Genomic DNA, 27,798 nt, shown 5'->3' with positions numbered 1-27,798 from the left:
GTCCTGCATCTTCTGCCTGGCAAGGCCCTGCTTGCCCAGTCTGCCCCTGGGCTCCTGGTCAGGGGAGGTCACCACAGCACTCCCGAGGTCCGTGCCGGTGTGGAGCCCTGCCAGGGTGGGTGGATGTGCTTGCAGCCACTGGTGGGGAGGCAGGCTGGAGAGCCCCAAAATCCTACCTGCAACCAGGAGCACGCACACTAGTGATACCTGCTGGCCAGGGAGCGGGTGAGAGCTCCCAAACACCAGAACCTCCTGCCTGGGTTTGCAGACGCAGACCCAGGTGCAAGCCCCAGCTGCCGCTGCTGTGCGGTCCTGGGCACGGGCACTCCGGCTGTGCGGGTGGCACTGAGCCCCGCAGCCCTCCAGGCGGGATGCTCACCTCAGGCACAGCAGCAGCGATGCTCTGCACCGTTCCCAGCACACAGTGGAGGCAGGAGGGGAGCAGCTGAGGACAGATCTCAATGCAAAGGGTGCCAGCACCGCTCCGTGCAGCCTTGCGGCAGACTGGTTATTTTGTACTTAGCTTTGAGTAGTAACAGTAACTCCAGGGTCTCTGGCATCTGTAAGACATTTGGTTTAAGCCAGTGTGCTCTCGCGATCAGCCAGCCATCATCGAGAGTGGATTGCCAATTAACATGGCGGCAAAACAATCAGCCGCACAAACCAGGCAGTCCCACGGGCTGCAACCAAGCCCAAATAAATATACTGTAAAGTCAACTGAAATCCTGTCACACAGAGAGATGGCTCCCTGTAAGCTGGTGACAGAGGGCTGATGTGCAGGTATCAGGAGGTAGGAGCTTCTTCTGAGTTATCAGAAGGTAGGAGAGTACTTGCTGGCAGAGGGAGAGGACAAAAACACTGCCTGCAAGGAGAAACCAGACAAATTTGAAACAGGGAAGATGATATTTCCACCAAGGTGATCAACCAGTGGAGCAGGTCAGGGAAGTGGGAAAGTCTCCACCTTGACACACTCTTGGGTCCAAACTCACTGCTGCTCTGGAAGATGCATTACTTTGCCAAGGGCTCCGCAGGCAGAGCAGGCTGGGATGAAAACACAGCCCCCATCACATGAAAATTGGATCTGAAGAGATCTGCAGTTCTCTCCGACTTTAATCCTTGGATCTACGAATGCTCAACAGCATCACCACAGAGCATGGTCCTCTGGAAGAGGACAGGCTGGACCCACCTCTGCCATCAGACAGCTCTTGAAGTCCTGAGAGCAAGGAGCCAAGCAGGGATAGCAAGGCCATTTCTTGATGGGTTTCAAAGTACCCTGCCAGATCATCAGTCTGGGAAGAGGGGCAGGCCAAGGAAGAGGAGGAAACCTTGAAACAAGTCCTACACGTAAGGAGAGAGGACGGGGATAGGATCCTTTGGTCGCCATGGGGTTGCTGCAATAAAAAGCCCAGGAAAACATCAGGTCTTGAGTGGCTGTGGATGGCGGTGGGCTGGCAGAGCATCAGGCACCTTGCAGTGATCCGTGATGAAGCAGCCATGGAGGCAGGAGCCTCTGGGCTGCTCCTGTAACAGGACCTCCAAAGGACGTGGGCTGTCCAGAGACCGGCATGCCAGGGACCAGGCTGGCTGCCAGCACGCTGCCCCAACACGGCCTGCAGATCCTGCCCCTGAGGGCAGCATGTAACACCTTCCCAGCAGCCAGGATGGGTGGTGTTTGCTCTGACAACACACCCCATGGAAGTGCAGCACGGTTGCACTTTTCTCTCCAAGAGAGCACAAATGTGCCGTGTCCAGACACAGAGAGGGACCCCAAGCCAGAGGGAAACTCAGCACTTTCCAAAGAAACAAGAAATAGCCTTGAAAGAGGATCATCTCTACCTGCCCTCCAGGAGCAACAGGCTTGTTGAGTCCTCTCAAGCCCTCTAAGCGGCAGCAGCCCCCCGAGTGACCTTCCAGTGCTTCCCCACGCTGTTAAAAAGATCTCCTACTGCCTAACCTGGATCCTTTTCCATGATTTCCTCCCGTGACTGTCCCACTCGAGGAGAACAGAAAAGGGGTTTTTACCTATGACTGGAACATTACCTTTTACACACCCCAAGGCTCATGCAGCTCCTCAAGCTCCCATCAGCCTTTCCTCCTCACCATGTGTACAAGGTGGTCATCTTCCTAGATGCTTTTCTCTGTGCTCTCTGGTCTGTGTCTACAGAAATGTGCCCCAAGTGCTCTCTGGTCTGTGTCTACAGAAATGTTGTGCCCCAGACTGGGCACAGTGCTCAAGCTGAGTTCCCGCCAGCACTGAACGGCCAGGGGGGAACATCATCTCCATGAAATTCACACACAGACCCCATTCACCAATTCTCCCATCACATTCAAAACCCTTGTTAAAAGGTCACAGCTTCCAAAACCGGCATCAGCAAAAGCCACGAACGCTTTCTGATAACATCAGTTACATTATGCCTTTCAAGAGGAAAAGCAAGGAAGAAAACACTGCGATACAGCTTGCAAGATGCGATGGGTCTCAGCGGGATCTGGGTGTCAAGGTGAGACCCGTGAGGAGCAGACCCTGCCCGGGGGGGTGAGGTGCAGCCCCCTCACCTGCTCCATTCCACAAGACCCACGCGAGGACTGAGCTGCCGGCAAGGGCAGGACAGCCACAGCTCTGGCAGCTGTCTGGGCAGGTGTCCCTGCACACCCACCGGGCCAGCACATGTGGTCAGAGGTCTCGTCACTACAGAAATGAAGCAGAAAGTGACTTTGCTGGCCCCTCCTTGCTACCGACCCACCCTCTGGGTAGGTGCCGGGGGACGTATCTCCAACGGAGGCACTGAGTGCATCGAGGATGTCGGGGCTTCTCCCTCAAGGGCCACGGTGGGCTGAGGAGCGTGCCGGGCTCCCGCTGCTCCCAACAGGTGTATATACACACAGAGCACGGCGCCAGCCCTGCCTGCCCACTGCCAGTGGTGACACGAGTGCCAGCCCCGCGAGCCAGCCTGCGGCCTGCGCCACACCGTCGCAAACCGTCCCTGCGTGCCACCGAGCCAGCGGCACGGGAGCACTCCCAGGCTGCAGGCGCAGGAGCTGCCACCACCCCAGGAGGCTGCTGGGGCGGAAGGCAGCGTGGCACCCTGGCAGGTCCAGATGCCATCACAAGCACGTTGCTCAGAGCCATGCTCAGTGCTCAGAGCCAAACCCCGGCTGCCTGCCTGCTACCGCAGGCAGGGGCTTCCTTCCAGTGGCCCCGGGGCAAGGCAGCCAGCTCAGCCCGTCCCCGCTCCGGAGGACCTGTTGCAGGGCAGGTAAACGGGTTGGAAAACATCCACTTAATGCTCTAATTTGTCACCCGAGGGTGACCGCGGCAGCAGCCCCAAGCGCTCTGCACCAGCTTCAGCAAGGCGAGGGGGTGGCAGCTGGAGGCTGCCCTGCAGAGGAGGGCACTGCCCTGGGGATGGTGCGAACCCAGAACTAAAGGAGAATGTTTTGTTTTCAACTTCCACGGAAACAGATGGAGAAACTCGATATTCAACTAAAAGGAAAAAAACGTTGTCAACAGAAAGCTAAAAATAGGTTTAAATTGAATTAAAAAGAGAAAGAGAGAGAACAGAAAGTGAATGAATAAGAAACTAAAACACACCTGTGCCAGGAGTTGCATAAATGAATCAACAATATCAGGATGATCCCTGGGCCCTAAAATATAATAAAGATGTAACTTAAGAGAAAAATCATACAAACAGCAACTCAACATCATATAGTTATGTGATACAGAAAGAATTTACAAGTGAAAACAGGAGTGTAAGGGAGGAGGGGTGTGTGGGGAAGGGGATGGGCAACATGAGCAGCTTGAAGCAAGTTAAAGAAACAAAACATACAAAAAATCATGAAACTTGGAGAACCCAAGAACAGAAAGAAACTGCAAAGGAAAGGGTCTGAAGCCCCAGGGTCTCCAGCTAGCACCTGGGCGCTGCAGAGCCAAGGAGGAGATCTTCGTGTCCTTAGGGAGGAAGAGGAGGAGGAGGAGCAGGGGCTAGCTGGGCACCATCTCCACAAGGAGAATTAGAGCTTTTGCACTGTGGGGACTGAGAGGGTGTCTTCAGAGCACCATTTGGTCCTGGAAGATAACTGCAAGTGAACGACAACACCTCAGCAAACGCTTGACAGGCCCGGCCGGGCTCAGGCGTGCACATGCTTGTCACCAGCACCAGCTGCTCAGGAGCCCCTGGCACAGTCACCCTCCTGCCCCGTTTCCAGATGCTCTCCGAGACCCTGAGTCCAGGACCCTCCTGGAGGTCTCTTCCAGTATCCTCCTGGGAGAGAGCAGCTCAGTGCCCAGAGATCTCCATGCCAGCACCGCTCACCCTACCTTGGCATCTGACTCTGTGCACAGACACGTCTTGGCCTCTGCGGGGTCAGGCGTCCCCCGCCTCCCCTGGGCTCAGCAGAAGGGGCTCGCCCTGCACAGGGCCAGCTGCCCACCAGAGGGGACCCATGGGGTGGGTGGGAGCACAGTCCTGGGCACACAGCAAGCTGGACGGCCGCTTGCCTGAGCAAAGCTCACATCCAAGCGTTGGCACAGCTCGGGCTCTGTCCCCTCCCCTGTCCTCCTGCAGACATGCCTGCTGCTGCCTGGAGGCATCGCCGCCTCCCCAGGTGCCGAGCCAAGAGGGTTTCAGCATACACACATCCACACGCCACTGGCAGAAGCAGGGACTTGATCTCTGGGTAAGCCCAGCTTGCTTGCCACTGACCCCAGCGACACCTCAGCACAGCGGGATTTGCTCGGACCGTGGCGTGATGATGAAGCAGGGGTCCTCACACCTCCCCCACCTCTCTAGAGAGCTCTGAGCCTTGTACTGGGGGGAGGCATCACCCTACCCAGCACCTGGCTGTGAGCAAAGGACAAGACCCCTTGGGGACTGTAAATGGAGCTGCTGAAGGACCAGAGCCAGCAGCTCCAAGGTACGTTTGTCTCCATCATGGGGCAAGTCACCAAGAGGCTGAGGGGAGCCCATGGGGGGCCCTGTCCTAACCCCGTTCGCTTTTTGTAGTGCAGGCAGCAAGCCAAAGAGGGGCCCCTGCTCTGCAGGAGGATTCCAGCATCCTCAGCATCACAGCAGTGACTCGGTGGCCAGCAGTGACTCTGAAAAGGTCCTTTCCCAGATATTCACACACACATCCTCCTGTTCGTGCGAGGGCTTGATTACTGGCCACTATGAGCACCACTGGCCCCGGGAGGAGCCCCGGGATCTCCTAGGAAGCACAGCCTCCTTGCCAAGCAGGACTGGAGCTCCGGCTCGACCCTTGCAGCACACAACACCCAGCCCTGCTGCAGAAGTGGGGCTGTCACGGCAGTCCAGAGTCTCGCCCGGGGGTTTCCTGCTTCTGCTGCCCTGCAGGGAAGGTACCCACCGTCCAGGGGTTGGGATGAATCCGAGAAACAGAGATGGCCCCATTAGCTTAGCTAGGAGTGAAAACAGCCATTCCTGGTAAGACGCCTCCAGATTCCATGCATGCAACAGCCTGACAACAGCCCCAGCGCGAAGAAGGGTTAATCCAACGTACCTTGCTGGAAGAGGGTCAGCGTGACTGAGGTAACGAGCAAGAAGAGGGCCTTGATGGGAGGGAAGTGGGCAGGCTCATGGGCAAAGATGTGAACCAGCTGCAAGAGAGAGAGAAGGACTGAAGCTGCTGCTGGCCCTGCATGCTCCCAGCCTCTCTGGGGAGCGGCAGCCCCAGTCCCGAGCACGTCTCCGTACCTGCCGGGTGAGGTCGATGGCAGAGGCCTGGGGGATGGTGCTGTACATCTGCCCCAGCATCTCACACAGCTGAGGCACCATGGGGGCAAAATCATCCAGGAGGGTCTTCACGGACTTCTCAAAGATGGCACAGACGGACTGCGGGAGAAGAGGGACTGCATGAGCAATGGGCATCTGGAGACCTCTCCTGGCGGGATAGGGCTTGACAGACGGGTCCCAAGGGAGGGAAGAGCTGGCAACGGGGATGAGGAGCAACCAGGCAGAGGGCTCAGACCTGCTCTGGTACTGGTGCCCTGCCCTGCAGCATAGGATGCGCCCAGAGACCAGGAAACACCCTTCCCACCGCAGCCAGAAGGCTCCCGGAGGGCCAGGGGGAAGAGTAGCTGGTGGGATGCTGCACCTGGGCATTACTGAACTGAGCAAACTGGAGAAACACCAGATGACACAGGTCCAGGTCAGAGCAGAGCTATCCCCTTAGGAAACACAGGTTTGGTAGACCCCCATCTCCCATCTCTCTGCTCATGGCAGGGCTTCTGTAACTGGAGAGGAGCCGAGCTGATGGGGGCACAAGACAGACAAGAACGGCTGGACGCTGCTGGTGACAGCAAGCAGCACTGGTCCAGACAACCCAGCAAGACATCTCTCTTACAGGGCACCACCCAGAGTCTGTCCTTTGCTGTCCCCAGTTCAGGTCAGCAAGGACAGGCAGAGCTGCAGGCAGTACACAGGAGGAGCCTGGTTACCTCCACCACCTGGGCATCATTCAGCCACTTGCTGAGAACCTTCTGTATGAGCTGGAAGACTTGCTGCAGAACCACCACCACCTGTAAGGAACGAGAGGGACTGAAGAGAATTGGTCACCATGGCACTGGGGAGGGGAGGTTCAAGACTAAGCACTGCCTGGAATCAAACCTTCAGGCACCACTGCCTCCTCCACCCTCCGAAGCTGGGCAGGTTTCTTCCCTGCTGAAGCAGCCTGGCACAGCTCATAGCTGGCAGGCAGCGCCCAGGCTGTCCTCCAGAGCAGTGCCCAGTCAAGAGGGATGCTGCAGGTGACCTCTGCCTACCTCAGGAGCAGTGGGATGAGCTGAAGGACTTGTTTTAGCTGGAATGCACCAGCACTACCCTCTTCATGGTACACGCTGCATTCCCCATTAACCTCCCTCTCCTGGAACCAGCAGTGAATAGCGAGGCTTTGGCCAGGCTGTGGCAAAGAGCATCGAGCTACTGCTGTACTCACTGGGTTGGGTCCTTGCTGCACTGGCAGCTTCTTGACCTCGGTGCTTTCGTGGTCATCATCATGGTGGCTGATGTCTAGGGTGGTGAACAAGTTGGAGAGCAGGCCCAGGATGTGGATGATGGCCAGCTTGTTGGAGGGATTGGGCTGCCAGGGAAAATAAAGCCAAAATGTGACATAGACCACACTGCTCAATCACAGTCATGCCTTTGGGATGCTGAGGAACCAGGGCTGTAGAGGCAAAGTGCCAGAGAGTTCTCTGCACTCTCTTAAGCCCACGTTCAAGAGCGCTGCTTCAAGACAGCAGCCCCAGGGCTACGGCCAGTGGGAGAAGCCACTTCTAGATGGAGGTAACACAAGGGCACTCACTGTTTCATCAGCCAGCTTTTCCAGTTGCTGGATGTAAGGTGTGATCAGGGAGTGCAGGTTCTTCAGGATCTCCTCCACTTGCAGCGCAGAGAGCAGGAAACCAAGAGCCTGCATCAGCCACATGCACTGGCTCGTCTGGGACAGAGAGGAGACACAACGGGGCAGGTCACTGCCCAGCCTGCAGCCCTACCGCACACATGCTAGCTAAGACAGCTGCCAGGGGCCAAGCCAGGACCCCAGCATGCTGCAGCTCCTGAGGAGCTCTATCTGGGTCACTCTAGGTGCAACTTGCTGCAGGAGAGGGGGGCAGCTCCCTACCAGCATGGCAGAACCCAGGGAACAGGCGCTCTGCCACCAGCACACCTGGCCTCTTCCCAGCAACCCGCCAAGGAAAGACCAGTTGGTGCCCAGAGATCTCCATGCTGGCACCACTCACCCTACCTCGGCACACCATCCTTTGCACAGACCTGTCTCAGCCCCTATGGGGTCAAGCGTCCCACCCCATCCTGGTCGCAGGCACAGCCTGGGTTCCATCCCCACACTTATCTCCCTCCTTTTTCCTCTTGAAGACATGCCTGCCATCTCAGCATCCTTGGGCTTGGAGGAACTGGGAACTGCTAGAGTTAAGTCTCCCTGGGGGCTTCCCTCTCCATCAGGATGTACCACCCCCAGCGCAACCCCAGCCCATGTGTGGTGGGAGCCTGGCAGCTCAGCGAGAGGCAGCCAGCAGATACTCCTGGCCCCGCACACGATGGCTGCAGCACTGAGCTCTCCTCCAGGGACAGCCCAGCTCGCAATGGCACCCCTCATGTCTTCAGCTGAGCACAACTAATGGGGGCAAGCGGAGCCAGCCAGAGGTGTGAGCCAGCCCCTCTTACCTTGTGAATCTGCTTCATCAACACCTCCTGCCGAAGGGAAGGGGAAAGAGAAAGAGGAGGGTGAGTGTTGCAGAAAGCCCCCTCCCTTCCAGGAGGCAGGACTGACACAGGAGTTCAAGACAACTGATACCAGTGTGGGCACAGACAAGCAGCACACAGCTCCACACAGCCTCCCCACAACTCGCTGCAGGCAGGGAGCAAAATGCTTGTCCCCTGGTAAGCTCTTCCCCCAGCTAGCCCCCTCAGCCACCCAGCGTGGGGAGCCCCTGCCTTGGACAAGCTCTGCAGCAGGACGGCTCGAGGACCCAACCTCAGCCAGGGCTTCTTCACCCCAATGATGGTGTCCCCCAGGCTCTAAGAGCAGAGGCTCATGCCCTCCATGGGCTACTCTCTGCTCCCATGCACACCCCAGCCCGCCTCCTAGTGCCTTGGGACTCCGAGTCCCCTCTGCCCCAAATCTTGAGAGCCAAGAAAGACCACGGGACAACCTGCCCTGGCACTGCAGGGACCAGCTCAGTCTCTATGGAGAGGCTTGAACACCAGGATGCCCCCCAAGATGCTCAGCAGCAGCACCAGCTGCCTGGCGGGTGCAGAGCTGGCAGGATGCCACTCCCAACAAGGCAAACAAACCCCGGGGAAAGGATGGATGCCCAAGTGCAACCCCAATGGACCCCTTGGCAGTCGTGTCTGCCACTGCCTGCCATTTCTGCACTTACAGGAGGACACAGGGCCTGCCACCTGGGTCTAGTGGCCTAGGAACAGGATGGACAAGTCCCCCACACCAAGCAAGATGCCCTGAGCTTCTGCTTTGCATCCCCCTGCCCTGATCCATGTGGGGGAAAGGGTTTGCACAGAGCACATCCTGGCTCGCCGCCACACATCCATCTGCATCCAGCTCCTACCTGTGACACGGCAACGATGTTGGCGGCATAGGGTGGCAGGTCGTACTTGCACTCCCGGCAGATCTTCTTCAGGGTGGAGACGCTGGAGATGGAGAGCTCAGGGTTGCCCAAGGCTTGGAGCACCAGCGGCAGCACGTTGTTAATCATGACGGGGTGATCAGCCAGCCACTCCGACAGGGCCCCTGCGCACACAGACGGAATCAGACCGCAGGACTGCGTCGCGGGCTCTTGCTCCCCGCGTCCCAGGATGCTCAGCTTTGCTTTTTGCTGCTGTTATTGCTGGGCAGGAACGGTCTCAGAGAGGCTCCCCCTCCCCAGCCCAGCCTGCACGCAAGCAAAAGGCCTCACCGATAGTAAACATGACAGTGTCGGCAAGCTGCACGTTGCTGATGCTGATCCGGGGAATGAGGCCGATCAGCCCTGGCACCACATCAGAGTAGTTCACATCGATGGTCTCGGCAATGGACTGGAAGCCGTAGAGCAAGGCCTCTGTGTGCTGCCAGGGTGGGAGAGGCACCGTCAGAGCCACACACTGACCCCCGATGCCCACCCCAGCCCCAGGCACTAGATCAGACCCCCCCTGCAGTGGCCTCCCTGGGCAGCGCTAACGACAAGGAGACATAAGACCTGTTCCTCCTCCCAGCAGACCCCAGAGAGCCCACATGTGTGCTGACAAGGTAGTCATGCTCCTTGCCTCTATCATGTCCCTTTGCTCTCAACACCCTGTGGCGAGGATAGGTCCCTGAGCGGCTGGTGGCCATCAGCCTAGCCCCTGGGTCCCCTCGCTCACCTGCCACGTGGACGGCTGCTCCGTGTTGGTCAGGAGACGTCCCAGTTTGTCATAGAGGCTGCTCAGGAGCTCAGCACCCAGCATCTCGTACACGTACATCAGCGTGTCAGAGATGTCAACCCTGCAGAGAACATGGAGGGTCTCCAAACACTGTCCCCATCCATTGCAGAGCGCTCCACGCGTGGACACATTATTTCCCCTCCCACTGCCAGGCAGGATGCAGGCGCTGCCTGCACAAGGACACTGCCCCAGCCCAAAGCGGAGTGCTCCCAGGGCTTCCTAGGCAGGGCAACTGGTGCCACACCAAAACACCAGCTCGTTTTCATATCACCACCACAGCCAAAACAGCTCTTGGTGGAAGGAATCTCCTCCGTGTCCCTCCTTGGGTCTCCCCATGGTGCTCAGGCTCCAGGGAGGCAGGATGCTGCCTGCGTCCTTGCCTGCCTGATGAGCAAACCCAAACCTCCCAGTTGTACCTGTATATCCGAAACTGCTCCTTCTCATCTGAAGACCAGAAGCCATACTCCTCATCGGAGGGGAACTGGGCTTTGTGCAGCAGTACATCCACCAGCTGGAAGTAGACAGGCCTGTAGACCTGCTGGTACACCGCCTGCTTGTCCGGCTCGAAGGAGAGGATGTCGTCCTGATGGCAGGAGGAGGAATACATCAGGTGTTGCAGGGGAAAGAAAATGGAGCCAGCATGCTCGCTGCACGGGGGGCTCAGGGGCATCTCCCAGGGCTGGTGGGACCTGTCACACCTTGGAGGTTGCGTTTCCAGCTCCCCAGTGTCCACCTGATGCCGAGCCCTTCTGCAGCGGCAGTGTTATCTGGAGCCAAGATGCCAGAAGCCCCAGCAGCTGGGTGGACCCTTCGGCATTTGAGGACAGCACAGTTACAGCAGGGTGGCACTGCCTTGCCATGTCCTAGCCTCGGGAGCACGCCTGCATCAGGAGCACGCATGCCTCGGACCCCCATGAGGCAGCCTGGGGGCTGCCTTCCATGGGTGCCTGGGGAGCACAGTGCTCTCCTGCCTGGACCTGTACCCTCAGACCCATCCAGAGAAGCAGCGAGAGGAGGTGGGAGCCTCGGCCCAGCCCCACACAGCAGAGGAGCTGCCAGCACAGCGCCAACATCGCCCCCTCCCTGCCCACGCTCAGCCACACGGCGTCAGATTGCGGAGGAATGGAGATAAGGGGATGAACAGGGGCTAAAAATAGAGCATGACATGGCAGGGCTGCTCTGTTGGCGCAGGGAACACTGGCCCTGGGAGAGGGACCCCACACTAGCAGCCCCCAGCCCTCTTTTTCCTCCTCCAAGAGACCACGACCACCAGCCCGGCAGCAGGGTCTAGCCCACAGTAAGCCAGCACGTGCTCTCCTCCCTGCCTGCGGCTGGTGCAGCCATGCAGCAAGGAGCTAAACAACCAGGTCTGCTGCTGGACAAAAAAAATATTAGCATGAAGTTTTAATTAAGTTATGTTAACGAGGCTCTTAAAGGCTGGCTCAGACTTCCAAGGAAGACCGGGGGTGGAAAAAGCAAGCCATGGGGCCAGCATTTCTGAGGTATGTGCCCTGCGGCGGCTGCAAGTGCAGGGCGAGGAGCCGGGGCATCGGAAGTCCCTGGGGACCTAACGCAGCCATGCCAGACCTCAGTCCCCATACACCAGTGCCTCCAGCCCTGCCTGGAGCGCAGGATCCGGGCAGGCTGCCCCACGATGGCCACTGACCTGCAGCGTGTACCAGAAGGTGAGCGTCAAGGAGCTTGTGGTTTCGTTCACAGGGTAGTGCCCGGGGATGCCAGTGCAGAACATGATCATGTTGACCAGGGCCAGGAAGCTCTGCCAGTGCTCCACCTGGTCCAGGAGTGCCCTGGGGAGCAGAGAGCACGGTCAAGGTGGCACCACCACTGCAAGCCTGGCTCCTCTGCCCTGACACACATCACCAGGTGCAGGACAGGCCCTGGACGAAGCAGCATGTGAGGAACAGTGGGCTGCTCCAAGCTCATTCCCTCTCCTGGGGACCGTCCCCAACACTCACCGGGAATGGTTCTCCCCCAAGGCCACAGCGATGCGGCAGATCCCGTGTGACGTCTCCATGTCCCCACTCTGGACTGCTTGGCGCAGCTGCTCTTGGAGCCCCAGCACAGGGGGGATGAGCTTCAGGAGGGTGTTCACATACCTGCAAGCACAGCCTGATCAGTGCTGGGCATCAACTCATTGGCACCGGCTGCCATGGCATCCATCCCTCCTGATGCTCTCCCAGGGCTCCTGCCCAGCTTTCCCTGTTGGAAGGCTGCTTTGTGCAACGGGACGCATCCAGGAGCCTCTACCACTTACAGGGACTCTCCTCCCAGCCTGCGGCATCAGGACAAAAGCTGAAGCCCCGAGTGCTCCTGCAGCGGAGCCTCTGCAAGCGAAGAGAAGGGCCGAGCCAGCGGCCATCAGCTCTGTGCAAGTCCCCCACTGCACCACGGTGTGGGCATCTGCCTGTGTCTGCCTGAACCTGCCAGCAGAGCTGCCAGCACCCCCCGACCAGCACTAACTTGTCACTGCCATGACCAGCTCCGAGCGAGCTGCGCCTGTGTGCGGCAACGTCGGCGGTGATGGGGAGTGGGAGAAGGGCAGAGAGGGCAGACCTGCAGGCTCTTTTCGCCATGCTTGCAGCCTCTGCTTCTGTGCTCTGCATGAGGGCAGCCAGAGCTGCCGGTGGGAAGCCACACGACCCTCCAGCACAGGCACATCTGGCTTGTGCTCTCTGGCTGGAATGAAGTGGGCAGCCACGCTCGGGGACTCCTACCCAAGGAGGATGCTGGCCCCACGGCATGTCCCTCTGGCCCCCCACCCTCCCAGGCTGCTGCAGCCTGCGCAGCACAGCTCTCCCACATCACATCACGCACATCAGCCTCCCCTCCGCACCGCTGCCTGTAAGTGATGGTAACCAAGGCAACGAGAAGGAGGCAGCCAAGGTGAAATGCAGCCCAGGGCCCCCGGAGAGAGGACATGCCGGAGGCTGATGAGCAGCCTGCCATTTCCCTGCCCACCGAGGCATGTTATCCGGAGCCGCAGCTATTCCGTGCACTCCCCGCCTGCCCCACCGCACACAGGTGTGGGGCCAAGGATGCTCGGAGCAGGAGGCACACGTGATGCCAGCTCTCTTGTGCCCACTGCGGGGAAGAGATGTGAGCGCTGACACTAGGACTGCTGCATGTCCATGCCGGAGCGGCATGGCTGCCCAGCACACCGGCAGCTCTTGCTATGGCGATGTAGGAGAAAACAAAGCCATCGGTGCCACCAGTGCAGGGCGAGCGCCGTGCTGGTGGTGGCAGCTTCTAGGCCTCAGTCAGTGGGAGAAGACAGAGGGAAAAGGGAGTTTCCACCTGGGCATCCCCTCTGCGTGCTGTGTGCTGCCGGGGGTCACACCCGCCTCGCCCCTCTCCCCCAGAGGAAATCGCACGGCGAAGGGGACAGGTATTTGTGTGTAAACCATTTTCAAGCCTCTGATGCCCCATGGGTGATGCCCGTGGCAGTGCAGGAGCGGTGGTGAATTTGGGAATTCACCAGCTTCTCTCCCAGGGAACCGATGCTGCAGTCAGGGTCAGCCCAAGGGAGCTGACAAAAAGGCACAGGGGACCTTCCACTGCTCCGGTGTAGGGCAAAGCCATCCTTCCTCCGCAGCTCTGGGCTCACGCTACCCTAGAGATGTTTTTACAACTTTAGGAGTTTATGACAAGGATCCTGCTTCTGCTGGTTACCTTGAAATACTCACAGTGCAGATACCTAGACCTGAGCTAGTCCTCTGGACTCCCTGCACAGCTAACAGAGAGAACCACCTGGATTTGCTTCCATGCTGCAACTCATCCCATGTTAGCGAAGACTTCTAGAAAAGGTTGGGTGAACCATGTCTCCTGAGCACCACCTTGCTCTGCTCACTGCCTATGCAGATGTAAGGGCAACTCGGACGCAAGGGTCCCCAGTGAGGAGGGAGACTCCTACTCTAGGTGAGTTGTTTTAATCAGTCACCAAGAGCCATGGCCAAGCCAGCACGGAGCCCCAGGCCACCCCACTTGGTCAGTGCTTCTTCCCAGCCCTGAGCAACAAGCTGGCGCCACAGCCCTGACCAGGTGCAGAGCTTGCCCCAGGAGGCAGACACCATGCCTGCCGGCCCTGCTGCCAGTCACCGCTTCCCACCCCCAGCACCCCAGTGCCAGGCAGGAGAGGACAAGACCATCCCAGCCCAGGTGAGCCTCTGGCCGCCCAGCTGAGCAGCCTGTCTCCAGCAGCCGATGACTGGGAATGCCTGTGAAAGAGTCTATGAACATGGCAGCCATACGGTGACACTTCCCCATATATTTCCCTCCAGTGATTTGTGTTAGACTTCCTGAGCAAGATTTGTTACCTTGGTGTTTAGCAGCTGAGCAAATTTTTCTTCCGTGAGTTTGTCCGGTCCCTTCTCAAAGCCCAGTGAACTGCAGCATCCACAGCTCCCTCCATGGGACCAGCACCTCCTTCTGCTCTTCCCACAACCCTCCCCAAACCACACTACAATGCAGGGGACAACCTGCAGGGGGGGACATACGGGCAGCTCACACGGGACAATCTCATCCTTCCTGATCCAAAATCTGAGCCATGTCCTGATGAGAAAACCCAGTGTATTAAAAACCTGTTTCTAATGAAGCTCTTGGAAAACTCTTCTAGTGAAATTCCTCTTCAGGGATGCAGCACCAAGTGCCAAGACCAAGAAGGGATGGGCTGGACACCATGTGATCCCACCTGGACACCTGCAATCCCACCAGCTCCATCACTGCAGCAACACCCTGCTGCTTTCAGAGAGGCGGCTCAGTGTCCGATGCCCACGCTCTGTAACTCTCACCATGGGCACACACCACGTGGAGGTCCCTCTCCCCACTCCGACACTACCCGCTGGGCTGCAGGAGCATGGCCAAGTGCTGCATGCCAGCTCTCCCCCTGCAGCACGCGCCACCGAGCTCTCTGACCCGCTTAGCCAGGGGATAATCCTCAAATGAGATGGAAAATCCAGCCCAAGCCTCCTCTGCAAACAAGATGCAACAATACCTCCGTTCCTGCTCTCCTGCGACTCAGGAGCTTCCCACCACCCCCAAGAGCAGAGGTGTGCACAGAGCCAAACCTCCAAGGTTTCTTCTCAGAAACGTCATATCCTAACAGGGGAGCAGTGTCCAGGGTCCAGCAATGCCCGGGACACCCCCTCCTCTGGGTGCAAAGGGCTCCCACCCACCTCGCAGGTAAGATCAAACGCTTCATCTAGTAACACCTCGGAGGCAGGAAAGCCACCCGCTGCTGCTCGCAGGCAGGGAAATGGAAGCTGCTGGCACAATCGACTTACCCTGAGGGTGATCCTTGCCCGTGAGATCCCACCTGCCCTTCACGTGGACACGGGTGGCAGCTGGCTGCTCCCGGGGTGAGGAGCTGCAGCGTGAGGGATACCTTGCGAGGTGGTGCTCCCCTGGGAAGATGACACACAGGCTACCTAACCACCAGTGACAGAAGCCAAGCTCATGAGCCACTGAGCCTTCTGCTGACAGTAGAAGCACACCTGCATGATCACCTCCGCAGCAATGTCAATGAAGCCAGCTGGGAGGGGGCAAGGAGGACAGACACAGGGTCCATAACACCCAGGGGAACCCATGGGAAAGCGGGGAGCCCTGAGACTAACCCTCTCATGGAGCAATGCCTTACAAAGCTCTGGAGAGGACCACGGGAACCCATGGGAAAGCGGGGAGCCCTGATGCCTCTCATGGAGCGATGCCTTACAAAGCTCTGGAGAGGACCATGTTGGCAGCCCAGTACCGAGGATGCTCCAAGCCTGCGGCCAAGGGCAGTGGGGAGCCAGGCCCCTGCAGAAACAAAGGCGAGAGACCGTGGAGGAAGAGAGTGGCTGAAAAGCAGCAGGGATCTCCCAGACTGTTCAGAAAAGAGACAGAAAGGTCAGGAGACTCCCTGGGGGCTTGGGGAAGAGCTGGATCCACTGCGGCTGAGCAACAAAGCCAGAGAGGCGGGACAGCCAGCACCAGGGGAAGCAGGAAGAGGGATGCGGGATGGAGGGCACAAGGAACAAAGGGGAGGAGAGAGCCCTCCGGGGCTGGGAAGTGGCAGCTCTGTGAGCTACCCGGATCTCAGCACCGAGCACAGTCCTGCTCCTCCCTGGAGCAGCTGACACCACACGCCGCCTGGCAGGGCGGCCCATGACAATGCCACCGCTGTCCCCACGCCCCGGGAGCAGGGGCTGCGCCAGGCTCGCACACACTGGGCAGCCTTTCAGGCTGGCTGCCCACCCCGTCCTGGCCACTGCCTGCTTGCCTACGACAGGGATGGTGCTCTGCCACGGCCAATCATGCCTCCAAGGAGAAGGATGGAGAGCAAGTGCCAGTGATGCTGTAAGAGAGCCACCAGTGTGGCAGGACCGAACCGGGCCAGAAACTGCGCTGGCAGGGTCAGCACGGGAGCAGAGAGAAAACTCCACTGTCAGCCACGCTTCTCACTAAAACTCACTTTGAAAGCTCAACAGAAAGCTTGGGCTTTTAATGCAACTGAAGAACAGCACTGCAGGGCCAGGCTCCTGCACACAGGTGGGGAATCACAGTCAAGGGACTTCTGAGACTCAAGGGAAATGAAAAGGAGGAAGGCAGCGAGTCCAACATTTCAGAACTGCAAGTCACTTTCTCTCACCTTCTCATTTTCTGTACCAATCCTCCTAGAAGGGTTTGGGCTGGCCCACAGCCTTTGCCAGGAACAAGGAAAAGCTGCTTGTGGTCATCTTCTGAATGCAAATGAGGCAACCCCTCTCTGCACCCAGCAACACATAAAAATCCTGACGGGTCCCTTTGCGCACCGGGACTTGCAGTCTCCAGATGCAACCCCCTTGTCATCGTGGAGGGCAGCCCCAGGCTGCCCTCGAGCCGTGGCCCTCGCTGGCTGCCCCTGCCCCGAAGCCAATGGGAGGACCAGGGCTCACAACCGCAGCGGCAGCAGCATCCGCACCACTGCAGAGGGTCGGAGCCTGCACAATGCGCAGCGATGCACAGGGATGCACAGTGGCAGCAGCTCAGCCCAGCCTTCAAGGAAACCCTCCTCTTCGGGGAAGGTTGCTAAGCAGCCAGGAGGGGATGTGGCCACGGGAACCAGAGGAGATGTACTTTCCCTTCTGTGGGCATTGGTCCCGAGAGCTGACAGCAGCTCGGACAACGTGGCCAAGCAGACGAGCTCAGAGCCCCACAGAGCAGCCCCGGCAGGACCTGCCCCAGTCCTGGCTCCCAGCTCAGCCGCACCATGGGCAGCCACGGCCACAAGCAAAGGACGAGTCCTCAGCTGGCACGAGCTGTTGGAGCCAAGAAGAGGGGGAAGACTGACAGGTCTGCTTTTATTATCTCTGCATCAAATCAGCTCCTTGGCCGGACCAGCAGCACGAGGCAGAGGAGGGTCTCTGAACTCCCCCTGGCTAGAGCCAGGCAGCTGCTCCCTGGTCAGGCACTGCAGGGTCTGACACAAGGAACCAGAAGGGAGCATCCTCCTCTGCTTGAGAGGAGGAGGGTGGAGATGGGCTGTGGCTGCCCAAGACTACATGGTCCCCACAAGTCAACCATGGTGCAAAGCTTTCCAGGACCAACCATGTGAAACCAGGAGCCTCCGGTTGCTTTTAACATCTCCCACTTCCAAACCCTGTCATCATCACCTCCAGGACCCCTGGTAGCTAAAAAAAAGCTTAAGGTTTTACTTCCCCACCCCATTCCCCTGTCGATGCCCAGGAGTACCAGCCCGCAGCGCACAGGAGAGGCTGCCCTTACCTCTGGGCATCAGGCTGGGAAATGGCATTGACAACAGCCTCCACCGCTGTGTCAAAGAGCTCCGGGTCCTGCAGAGAGGTGAAAGCTGCCTGGATCAGGTTCTCGCAGTCCATCAGCGGGATCTCCAGCTGCACCCAGCTGGAGAAGCACTTCAACACCTTCTGCTTGATGAAACCTGGGGAGTCCTGCTGCTGCAGCAGCTGCTCCAGCAAAGGGAAGACGGAGCCACACTCCTGCGCCAGGACGCTGCGTACCTGGCCCTTGCGGTACTGCGGCAGGCGGCTGGTCTGAAACTCCTCAGGCAGCACCGTCAGCAGCTCCAGCAGCGCCAGGCACCGCGCTCGCCCGTCCACGTTGGAGTCCTCCGCCTGGAACATGCGCACCATGTCTGCCACAGCACAGGGCCAAGCCTCTGGCATCATGCTGAGGGCCAGGGAGGCCAGCGCCACGCACAGTCGGGTCAGCACAATCTTGGAGCCGCTGGCGAAGCGGGTGATGTGGGTGAAGAGCTGTGACTTGAGGCTCTCGTACTGGTCGGCGGGGATGTCATTCCAGTAACGGGAGATTTTAATGTGGAGAGCACTGGCACCAAAGTACTGGATCTCGGGCACCTTGTCCATGTTGAGAAGCAGCCAGCTGAAGTGCCATGCCTGGGGGGAAACCTGCGCCTGCATCAGCCATTTCTGAGCCAAGTTTTTGTTCTCGATGTTTGGGTCATAATACAGCTGATGGAGAGCCTGTAAGAGAGAGGAAAGCATCCTAGAGCAGCCGAGGAGCACAGCCGTGGCCGGTCCCGCCAGGGGAAGGCTCACCGGCATGGAGCCCAGCGCCCGGGCTGCCCGCCAGCCACTGCCCTGCAAAGCCAGCCCCCCTCCCCGCGTCAGCCTGCCTTAGCTGGCCTCCCTCCTCGGGCTCTCGGCGAAGCAAGAGCGATCTGGCAGCGGGCGAGGACCTGCAAAGCATTCTTCCCCTCCTCCTCTCACACAGCACTCTGGAAATTTCTTTTCCTTAGTCATCTCCCATCCTTGCCTTCACTCATGCTGAACCCGCCTGCTTCCCTGCTGATGCACCGTCATCAGGGTGGGTGCAGGACCCCTCTGCAGCGCGAGGGCTGTAAGGGACATGGCACACCGGCACTCCTGCCTTCCACCTGCACCCGCTCTCAGGTGCAGGTGCTGTGGATGCACCAGCTCTCAGAAAGCATGTGTGGCCCAAAGCTTGCATTCGGGAGCCCAAGGAATGCAAAAGCCGCTGCAGGTACCTCCATCTGTCAGGTTGTACAGAGCCCTGGAAACCCACAGTCACTAAGCTCAGGGATTAATCCCTCCACAGAGTCCCTTTGAAGTATTCCCAAACCCGCCCAGTTACAGCTGGGCCAGGAGAGCTGGCATCTAACTCTGCCTCTGCCACCACCTCCAGGGACAGTCCAGGGCTGCTCACTCCGTCTCCCCGTGCGGAGAAGGAGAACATCACTTACCTGCTCCGACAGCTTTGGGAGATCTAGTTACTGCTTTGCAGAGCTCAGATCCACATGAACAGCCTCACACAGGCTGCAAGGCTTTATTTGCAGAGGAATATTATATAGATCTTAAGGGCAACATTAATTAGTTACTTATGCTGAGTGGGTGCAACTGGTAACCAGCAATGCCCTCACACGTGGAGGGGGACAGAACTACCCTTTGCCTGAACTCCATCTTCCCGCAGCGAGGTTTTCTGCCTGGCACAGCATGTTTCATTTCAAATCGCTGACTGCATACGCCAGGAGCAAGGAAAAGCAATGGCATTTGTTAGGCTGTCAGGTACCCATTGCCCCACCATCAAATCAGAGGATGATTCCAGCAGGTGCAGAGGATTTTTTGTGACCCCATCCTGGCTCCAGGTCTCAAATACCCTCCTCCCCCCCCTAAAAAGCTCTATGAAATTCTTGTGCGGCTCTTGTACCCAGGAGAGGATTTAAACCCTATTTTTAAGCGTGCAGAGCTGGCAGCCTGGGGCACAGGAACAACCTTCCCAAGCAAGCACTCGTGCCTCCCGCTGCTTCCCAGCACAAGACCAAAGAGCAGGACAAAACGGCAGGAACCTTACAGAGATGGCATTGCCTGGTCCATCACTTGAAACGCCTCTGTTCAAGACTTTGTGGCAGGGGGAAACGAGGATAACCTCTTTGTGAGAAAGAAAGAGGTTATGAAGTATGTCATAGGAGACAGAGCCAGCCGACACAGTCTGCAGAGGGACAGGCATCTGTCCCACTAAAAGATGTATCCTGACACAGAAAAGGTTAACCCTAGATAAGCAGGACATGGGGAGAGAGAAATCTGTCCCAACGGAGTGGCCAAGGGGAGCCCACGAGTTGGCCGCAGCTACCCGAAACCTTGCTCTATTCTCAGTTATCTGGGACTCTTGCCTGAAGCATCACTCAGCTGCTGGGGCAGAGGTAAGCACTGTCATCCCCTCCCATCAAAGCAACCATTTAATTCACTATCGAGCAGTAGCTGCAGATGTGCTAAAAACTCAACCACTCCTGGGGGGTAGGAACCTGGCTCCTATCCCTGCTCTTTTGCTGAAGACTGAGTCATCCTGCAGCAGGGCTGGAGCTGGAGCTCCCTACTATCTCCTCCATTACTGGCTCAGCCTCTTATTTGCTCTCATCAGAGCTTGCTGCTTATTTTCTTTCCAAAAGAAATCTCCCTTGAAATTCTCAGAGTCAGTGACAGCCCACTCTTATCCTTCCCCGCTCGCTGGGCACCCCGACAAGGTGCAAAGGCTGGCAGCAGTTCCCTCCGCCTGCTTCCTAGCCCAGGACCCCTCCCCACTTCCTCCCAGCCTCTCCATTTACACTCCCACGCATTCCCTAAGTAATTGATTTCTTCTATTTTGAATAGTCTTCCTGCTGACACTTAGAAAATTGTGGGGGGAAAAAAAATCCCTATGCATCATATATTATGAGGCACAAGCTATATACATGCCCCAGGAGCCCTAACCTCTAATCAAGTACGAGGTTTGTAAAGCACGGACTGCACCATGTGTGGAGGATGGACCTGGCCTCCAGCACTGGGCTTCCAACCCACAAGCTCCCCAGCCGCTCACCTCCGCTGGCTTCAGGGCTGCTGCTTCATGGTGTCACAGTGGGGAGCTGTGCAGGGAAAGCACGGCATTGCGCACACTCTGGGCACACCAAAGCGAGCCCCCGGAGCAATATGCACACGGGGTGAGCCTTACACAGCACCACGGGTGATGGGGAACGTCGCAGGGCAGCAGAGCGGGGGCTGGCGTACACAGCCTGCCCACTGGGAAGCAGCTGCGGGCTCATCCTCCCGCCTGGCTGAGGCTGCTGGCGCTGCTGGCTAAGGCCTGATCCTGCCACGGCCTCCAAGCAAGCAGACCCCAGTGCTTTCATGGGATCACCCGACTGAAGGGAGAGGAGCGAGCGACCAGGCAGAGCCCGGCATGAGGCTGAGGCGTGAGCATCCTGCACGCAGCCCCTGAGCGAGCACCCTGCACGCAGCCCTGGCAGCAGAGACTCTGGCACTGTCTAAGTGAAAAAAACAGCTGCTGCATTGTAACGATGGCAAAGAGGGAGCATTATCGTAGATGCTTCCCTCAATGCTCATGCTGGGGAGATGTCACTACCACTGCATTAGAGGAATGGTGAGCAATCGGGTCATGAGACCCCTCCTCAGGCAGGGTCAGCTTTCCAGCCACGTAGATGGCCTTCCCACCACCCCCACCCCAGTACCTCGCCCTGCACCCCTCATGCTCCATCCACCCTGCAGCAGTGCCCGCTGTCACCAGTGAGCTCTCCAGAAAGGCATCCTTCACCCAGCAACAGCACCCCAGAGCCCTGCTCCTCCCGCAGGGAGCCTCTGGGGAGGTTTCCAGCAGAGGTCCCCGGGGACGCATGCTGGAGCCTCCACTGCTCAGCACCTCGGGGAGAGAGGGTGAGCGGCAAGATGATCAAGTCTACCAACTACACTAAGTTATTCAGAGGATGGAAACAAAGCTGATGCTGAAGAGTCATGCTGCAAGCTGTTGGAAGTCAGAAGAATATTCTGGAAAAATGCGGCTGCTGGCTTTCTCACCCTCCTTCCCTGAGCACCGTGCCCGGGAGGGGACCGGCCATGACGGCTCCGGGCCAGAGCATGGCTGGTCCTGCCCGCTTGCAGGATGCCAGGTAGAGAGGCAAGGCAGCACGTGCCCCAGGGCTGCTGACAGCGCACCCCATCTGGTGCTCTACACGACACGGGAGAGCTTTCCAGAGGACCTCCAAGGATGGGCATCAATACTGGAACCATCCCAGCCTAGCTCAAAGCAGCAGATGAAACCCCTGGAGAAGACTATGCTCTTTCCCTAGCCTACCACGCACATTGGTTGAGTACCATCCTCTGCTGAGAGCGCGGGACAGGAGGCTGCAAGGCACCGTGCCCTGCAGAAGGGTACCTGAACGCCCGGCACGCTCCTCCCCAGCAAGGAAAGGCACTGTCCTCATCCCAGAGGCAGGCACCGGCTGTTGTTGGACTTTGACAGCACCGCGCTGGCCAGCACTCTCAGGCCCATCAGGAAGCACTGGAGATGATGAGGGGAACTCATTAGCGCCAGGAGGGAGAAGCAGAAGGCATGCAATCGGGCAGTGACATCTAACAGGGAGGCTTTGTGCATTCTGATTTGAACGGGTGGCTGCCACCAGACCTGCCTCCTCTGCAATTAGACCTGTAACATGAGAGCTGGTAAACAGCCTGGCTGTCAGCTATGCCCTTTGGCCAGGGAAGGACCTTTCTCCAACATCAGCTCTGCTTGGCTGAAAATAATTCAAGCTTGTTATGATGGCTCTTCCCTGCACTAAAAAGCTGTGGCCGAAGTCTCAGGCTCTAGATACTGGAGTGGTATCAGCTGCTCAAGAGAGCCAGAAGTAAGCTGCCTTGGGGCAGGGGGAGCTTGTCCAAAAGGCATGGGTCAGAGGTCCCACGCTGGTCACTTTGGACAGCGGGAGGGGGACCAGTCCAAGGAGAGTTATTGCCAAGCAAAGGCACCTGGATCTTAGCTCACAGTCTAGCATCACGAGGGAAAAGGAGCTGCTACGAGCCCAGCATCCCCCAGCCTTCACCCCTTGGAGCTTCTGCAGGGAGCCCAGAGCCAGCAGGCTGTCTCCCCAAATGCATCACATAAATCCATTAACACAGGGTCCCCAGCAGAGACGTGTTGTGTCCGTGCCACTTGTGGGGTGACAAGAGGAGCCCCAGACATGCGGCTCCAGCCCCACAGAGTGGGAGCGTGGTGCTTGCCCTTCCTGGGGGGCTCCACAGGGAGACGGGTCCACTCCAGGGACCAGTCTGCTTGAGCTAATGGACCCCCCAGCCAGTACAGCTCTGAGGTCTGCAACCCGGCAGGTAAAACAGCAATCTGCAAAACATATTCCTATTCTGCTCCTTGCCCCATGCCCACAGCCGCAGCATGCTAGGGGCAGCGGTGGCCATGGCCCCTCAGCAGCCACCAGCCTTCTTCCAGCAGGACCCCCCAGGATGTCTCCCGCTGCAGTCTCTCGCTGTCCTTTCTAGCTGAATGCACTCGCACCGCCAGTGCTCCAGGCCTGCGACAGCACAGCCATTACCACTGCTCTGCCGAGCAAAGGGAACGTCATCCCTGCCTCCCCCCACCTTCACCGCAGCCATCCTCCCCCTGTCCTCCCCCTGCCACGGCAGGGCAGGCTGAGCAGCCAGCAGCCCCAGGAAGGCGGCAGCATGCCGAAGCCCCGAGGATAGCAAATGGATGCAAAAATAAGCCGTGTGTGTGCTGCCAGGTGTGCTGCTCCTGCTCAAGGCACCCACACTTTGCCAGCAGTTCCAAAGAACATTGTTTTTTTTCCCCACTCCTAATAAGAGGTGCTGTCACTTCGCACCCCTCTGAGCCCAGCTTGCCCACACCAAGTCCTCGGCTGTCCGGAAGGGGCTGCAGCCCAGACGTGGCTCGGCAACCTTGGCATCCCTCCTGCTGCTTCGCTGCCAGCAGCAGCAGCCCTTTGCAGAGAATGGCGTGGTCCCCAGCAGGGACAGGGGCTGTAGGAGACACGTGCTCTCAGCAGTGGTGGCTGGGGGCCTGCACAAACAAAGGGTGAGCAGGACCAGGGAGAGTCAGCAGTGGTGGCTGGGGGCCTGCACAAAGGGTGAGCAGGACCAGGGAGAAACCCTGGGAGCACAAAGCCCAGGACGAGTTGCAAGGGTGACCCGAACACCTCTGCCCACCATCTCGTGTTTCTACCCATCACTTTGGTGAACAAGTCTGCAAGCTTTTTGAGAGGAATCCCCGCTGGCACCCAGGTGCCGATCTCACCCATTCCTGCTCCTTAAGATGTCGGAGCTAGATGAGGCGCCAGTGATGGCCCTTGTAGGGCAAAGCCAAGCCCTGGCAAATACAAGGTGCTGCCCTCTCATCCCATCACCACCGCGCCGCAGGAAGGATCAAGGTGTTCAGCCAAGGTTGGCTCTGGGTGGAATCTGCTTTTGCAGTGAAGACCTGCTTAAATGCTAAACAAGGTGATGCCTCGTTTCCCTCAATTTTGCAAGAATCTCCCCTCCCGAGGCCCCTAACTTACCATCCCCGGCACGGTTGCCACATCTCGCGTACATGGGCTGCCTCTAAGGAAGAAGTGGCCAAGCCGCTGCCAGCAGTGCATCAGACAGGGGTTGCCATTCCCCCATCCTGACGCATCCATAATTCTCTTGATCAGGTTTCTGACGATAGGCAATAACCTTTTTCTGAAGAAAGCAGACGCACTTGGGTTTCTCCTCCCCATCCTCCCGCGTGGAAGGTAGCCCCGGCAGCCGCCACATCCCTGAGGCTCAGCATCTCCGAGGAGCGGTGATCAAAGCCACCCCTCTCCCATCACGGTAGGCTCCGGATGTCAGCTCCATGACACCCCGCCTACCCATCCTGCTGGAGAGACTCTGTGCATTCATCAGGCATCTCCAGAGAGGCACATGGCAATCTGGAAGGCCCAGAGATGCCAGACCGCTAAATGTGCTAGGGAAAAGACGTCAGTGAATATTACAAACACCCCAGAGGGTGAGAGGCAGGCCAAGGGAGGAAAGACCTGGAAGGAATCAGACAAAAAAGAGGGCAAGAGCAGGTTCTTCTTATTTCAAAAAGGGGGATACCGCTGGGGCAGTATCTGTGCAGTCAACTGCACTGAAAGCAGGTAAAGAGGGTCTCTCCTCCTGTCCAACCCCACAGCGTTAGGTGCTGCCACCCCTGACCCGGGGCAGGGGGACCAAAATGCAAGGCACAAGTCCTGCTTGTGCACTGCTCCTCCGAGATGGACACAGCCAGCAGGGACTGAGCGTCTGCAATCTATCTTCACCGGAGCAGGGTTCATACTGCAGCAGGAGTGTCACCTCCCCAGGGCAGCATTGCCCCATCACCAGGCTGTCAGTCACACCAGGGACAGCCCCTGGGCACACAAAAGTGCACGCAGGTCACAAACCAGATTGTACCGTTTAGGCACGGGAAGGCTGAGCATCCTCGCAGCCTGAAGCCCTCGGCTCACCCAGCCTTCCCTTCCCTCCGACCCCTCCAGCCGCAGCAGCAGAGCCCCGCTCAGCAGCAGGTGCAGGGGAAGCAGAGCCAGCCCAGAGCTGCCAGCCGGCCGCGCAGCAGGTCCACACAGCATGGCCACGCCAGCCTGCTCTAGCTGTGCCGAAGCCAGAGCAGCACCTTGGTCAGGCTCGGAAGAAAACAAAAAGCAGCCGAGCAGCCCTGGGCTGGGACTGGGGGATGCTGACACAGTAACCGTACTGCAGCAGCTTAGCCCCAGCACGGCCCTGCTCCTTCCCTGTGTCATGGGAGAGCTCCGTATGGAAAAACGGAGAAAAAAAAAAAAAAATGCAGGGAGCAACTTTCAGATGGCTCCTGAAGCAGAGCACCTGAACCTGACACCTCCTTAGGAACGGAGGCAGCTGCTTGCCTGCTGCCTGCAGGCTTTCAGACCTGCCGGCTGGCAAAGGGCAATGTGGGCCCAGCCTATAGCATCCGTACCCTCCTGCCTCTCTGCAACCACTGGTCACAGCTGGAGGGATCTAACCGCCTCTCTCTGGCACACGTCATGCTGGATAAACACAGTAACGATCCTCTTCAGCTACACGGGCACCCAGAGCCCTGCAAAACTGTGGGCCCCCATGCAGCCCATCGCATAATAAACAACAGCGGAGGTACAGAAGGGTCTTCCAGGGATGTGAATCCTTCCCATGAAAACCATCAGCAGAGCATGACAGGCACGGTCTGACCAGAGACTTCCCTGGCTACAACTGCCACACGTGATGACTTCCACTGCAGGTGACCTGGAGAGGCTTCAACCCTCTGATTTAAGAGATAACCAGCTCCTTATGCTGTTCCTAACCCCAGCACTTATGACTAACTGGCTCAAAGTGGAGCCAAACCCCAACTTTAATCATTATTCAATGTTATTAATAAAGCCATGCACAAAACCTGGCAGGCAGAAGGGCCCAGACCAGTAGAAGCATCATTTTTCTGCCAGCATCACCTCTGACAAAGCAGCTCTACCCACCTGCCTCTCACCAGCCCAGCCCCCAGCAAAGCCCACCTTTCCTTCGCTTTGTACCAGAAACACCTCACAGCCCTCCCTTGAAAACAGAGATACAGGAGGGCTCCGAGCTGCTGAACCTCTGAGTTTTTTCTGATCTCACCCCACATTTCTTCCTCTGGGCAGGGACCATGCTGCTGCCCCCAGCCAGCAGCTCAGAGCCTCACCATGCTCCACAGCCGCATCTTCAGAGGACACCACCGAGATGGCAAAGCCTGCAGAGACCAGGAGAAGCCAGGCGGGCTGGGGGAGGGGAGCCAAAGCATCCTAGAGGGCATCTTTGCCTCCTCCCAGGCAGCAGGAGACTAAATCCAGAGCAGCGCGGCGAGAGCGAGCTGCCTCTCGGCACAGCCCCACCTCACCCAGCCAGCGCCAGGCGCCCCCCGCCCTGCCACTGCCCACCCTTCCTGGGCAAGTGTGCGCTTCATTGTTGGTGCAAACAAAGGAGCGGTTTGTGTCTGCCGAAGAGAAAGGAAGTCGGAGGCAAAATCATCCAGCAGCCCTGGATATATGCAGATTAAGCTGCAGAAGGTTGCATTAATGTAGCGTTTTCCAGACATCAGTTAATCCCCCCGGCCGTGCTCTGTCTCCGTCTCCCTGGCAGAGGTGGGCTGTCTCACCTGCGGCCACAAAGGCAACCGGCGCCCACTTACAAACCTGACATCCCTGACCCGACACTTCCCACAAGGCCAGGCAAGCTGCTGGGCAGGGACGGGTGTGAAACACAAGCGATGTGCCCACCAGCATGCCCGTGGGCATCGCTTTGGCAAGGAACTTGGTCTATTCTTATCGAGGAAAAATGAAGATGCTGGGATTCCCACTAGCTGTCTAGGGACCAAGCTATGGATCGACAGGCTGTCAGTCTCCGAGCGGATGTCTGGCTACAGGATGAGTGGAAGGGAGAAGCGCTTTCTCGCTGTTTGTCCTTCAGGGATGCATCCTCTGCTGCCCTGCCCCTATCACCTCCAAGATGGCCCAAGGGAAGGGTTTTGCTCAGCTGCCTCCCCTGGTGCTCGCTGGGGTGCCCTGCTTGGTCTCCGTGATGAACCCCAGGTCACACGGTGGCTGCTCGGGGCTCTTCCCAGCAGCAGTGTGGTGCTGGCAGGCCTCGGTTTGCCGTGGCCACTCCCTGGATCCCAGGTTTCGGCAATCACGACCTCACTCCTCTTGCCCTGCAGCTGCTTAGGAGGACCTCGAGCATCAGCAGGAGCGTGGGGGTTGGATGAATCCAGGTTTAGAAAGGCATCACCGGGCCATCTGCCCTCCAAAGGCTTTTCCCAACCGTAATTCCCAACAATTCCCAGCACCTGGCGAGAGCCCGGGCGCCCTCCCTTCCCTGCCTGATGGAGACACTGATAACGTCGTGGGGCAGCCAGGACTAGACCCGTAGGCTCTCCCTGCCCGGCGCTGCAGCACGGCGACCCAGAGGACGCCCGTCGGAGATACAACTCCTCCCTTCTGCTCCCATTTCTGCCACATCATTTTCCCTCCCCGGGCTGCCCCGGC

The 27,798-nt window shown here is 58.3% G+C and overlaps 1 protein-coding gene across 2 annotated transcripts in view; it reads right to left on the bottom strand.

Annotated features, from left to right (window-relative positions):
• The window catches only part of IPO13 (importin 13), a 28,801-nt gene extending 4,445 nt beyond the window's left edge, over positions 1–24,356 (bottom strand). Inside the window, exons 1-15 of one of the 2 annotated variants that reach the window (XM_009287289.1) lie at positions 24,289–24,356; positions 17,703–18,439; positions 11,921–12,061; positions 11,611–11,752; positions 10,361–10,527; positions 9,885–10,005; positions 9,443–9,590; positions 9,095–9,276; positions 8,193–8,219; positions 7,315–7,449; positions 6,949–7,092; positions 6,452–6,532; positions 5,709–5,846; positions 5,515–5,611; positions 3,590–3,642 (exon numbers count right to left, since the gene is read on the bottom strand). In XM_009287289.1, coding sequence (XP_009285564.1) covers positions 3,590–3,642; positions 5,515–5,611; positions 5,709–5,846; positions 6,452–6,532; positions 6,949–7,092; positions 7,315–7,449; positions 8,193–8,219; positions 9,095–9,276; positions 9,443–9,590; positions 9,885–10,005; positions 10,361–10,527; positions 11,611–11,752; positions 11,921–12,061; positions 17,703–18,439; positions 24,289–24,291 — 2,316 coding nt within the window. In that variant the 5' untranslated portion in view covers positions 24,292–24,356. The remainder of the gene's footprint in view (positions 1–3,589; positions 3,643–5,514; positions 5,612–5,708; positions 5,847–6,451; positions 6,533–6,948; positions 7,093–7,314; positions 7,450–8,192; positions 8,220–9,094; positions 9,277–9,442; positions 9,591–9,884; positions 10,006–10,360; positions 10,528–11,610; positions 11,753–11,920; positions 12,062–17,702; positions 18,440–24,288) is intronic. The other variant, XM_009287288.2, reaches the window with a different exon arrangement.
• Positions 24,357–27,798: the final 3,442 nt, after the last annotated feature.

Source organism: Aptenodytes forsteri, unplaced genomic scaffold (genome assembly GCF_000699145.1).
Source record: "Aptenodytes forsteri isolate BGI_AS27 unplaced genomic scaffold, ASM69914v1 Scaffold119, whole genome shotgun sequence".
Lineage (NCBI taxonomy): Eukaryota > Metazoa > Chordata > Aves > Sphenisciformes > Spheniscidae > Aptenodytes > Aptenodytes forsteri.
Note: the sequence above shows the minus strand (reverse complement) of the source record. Positions and strands in the feature narration are given on the sequence as shown.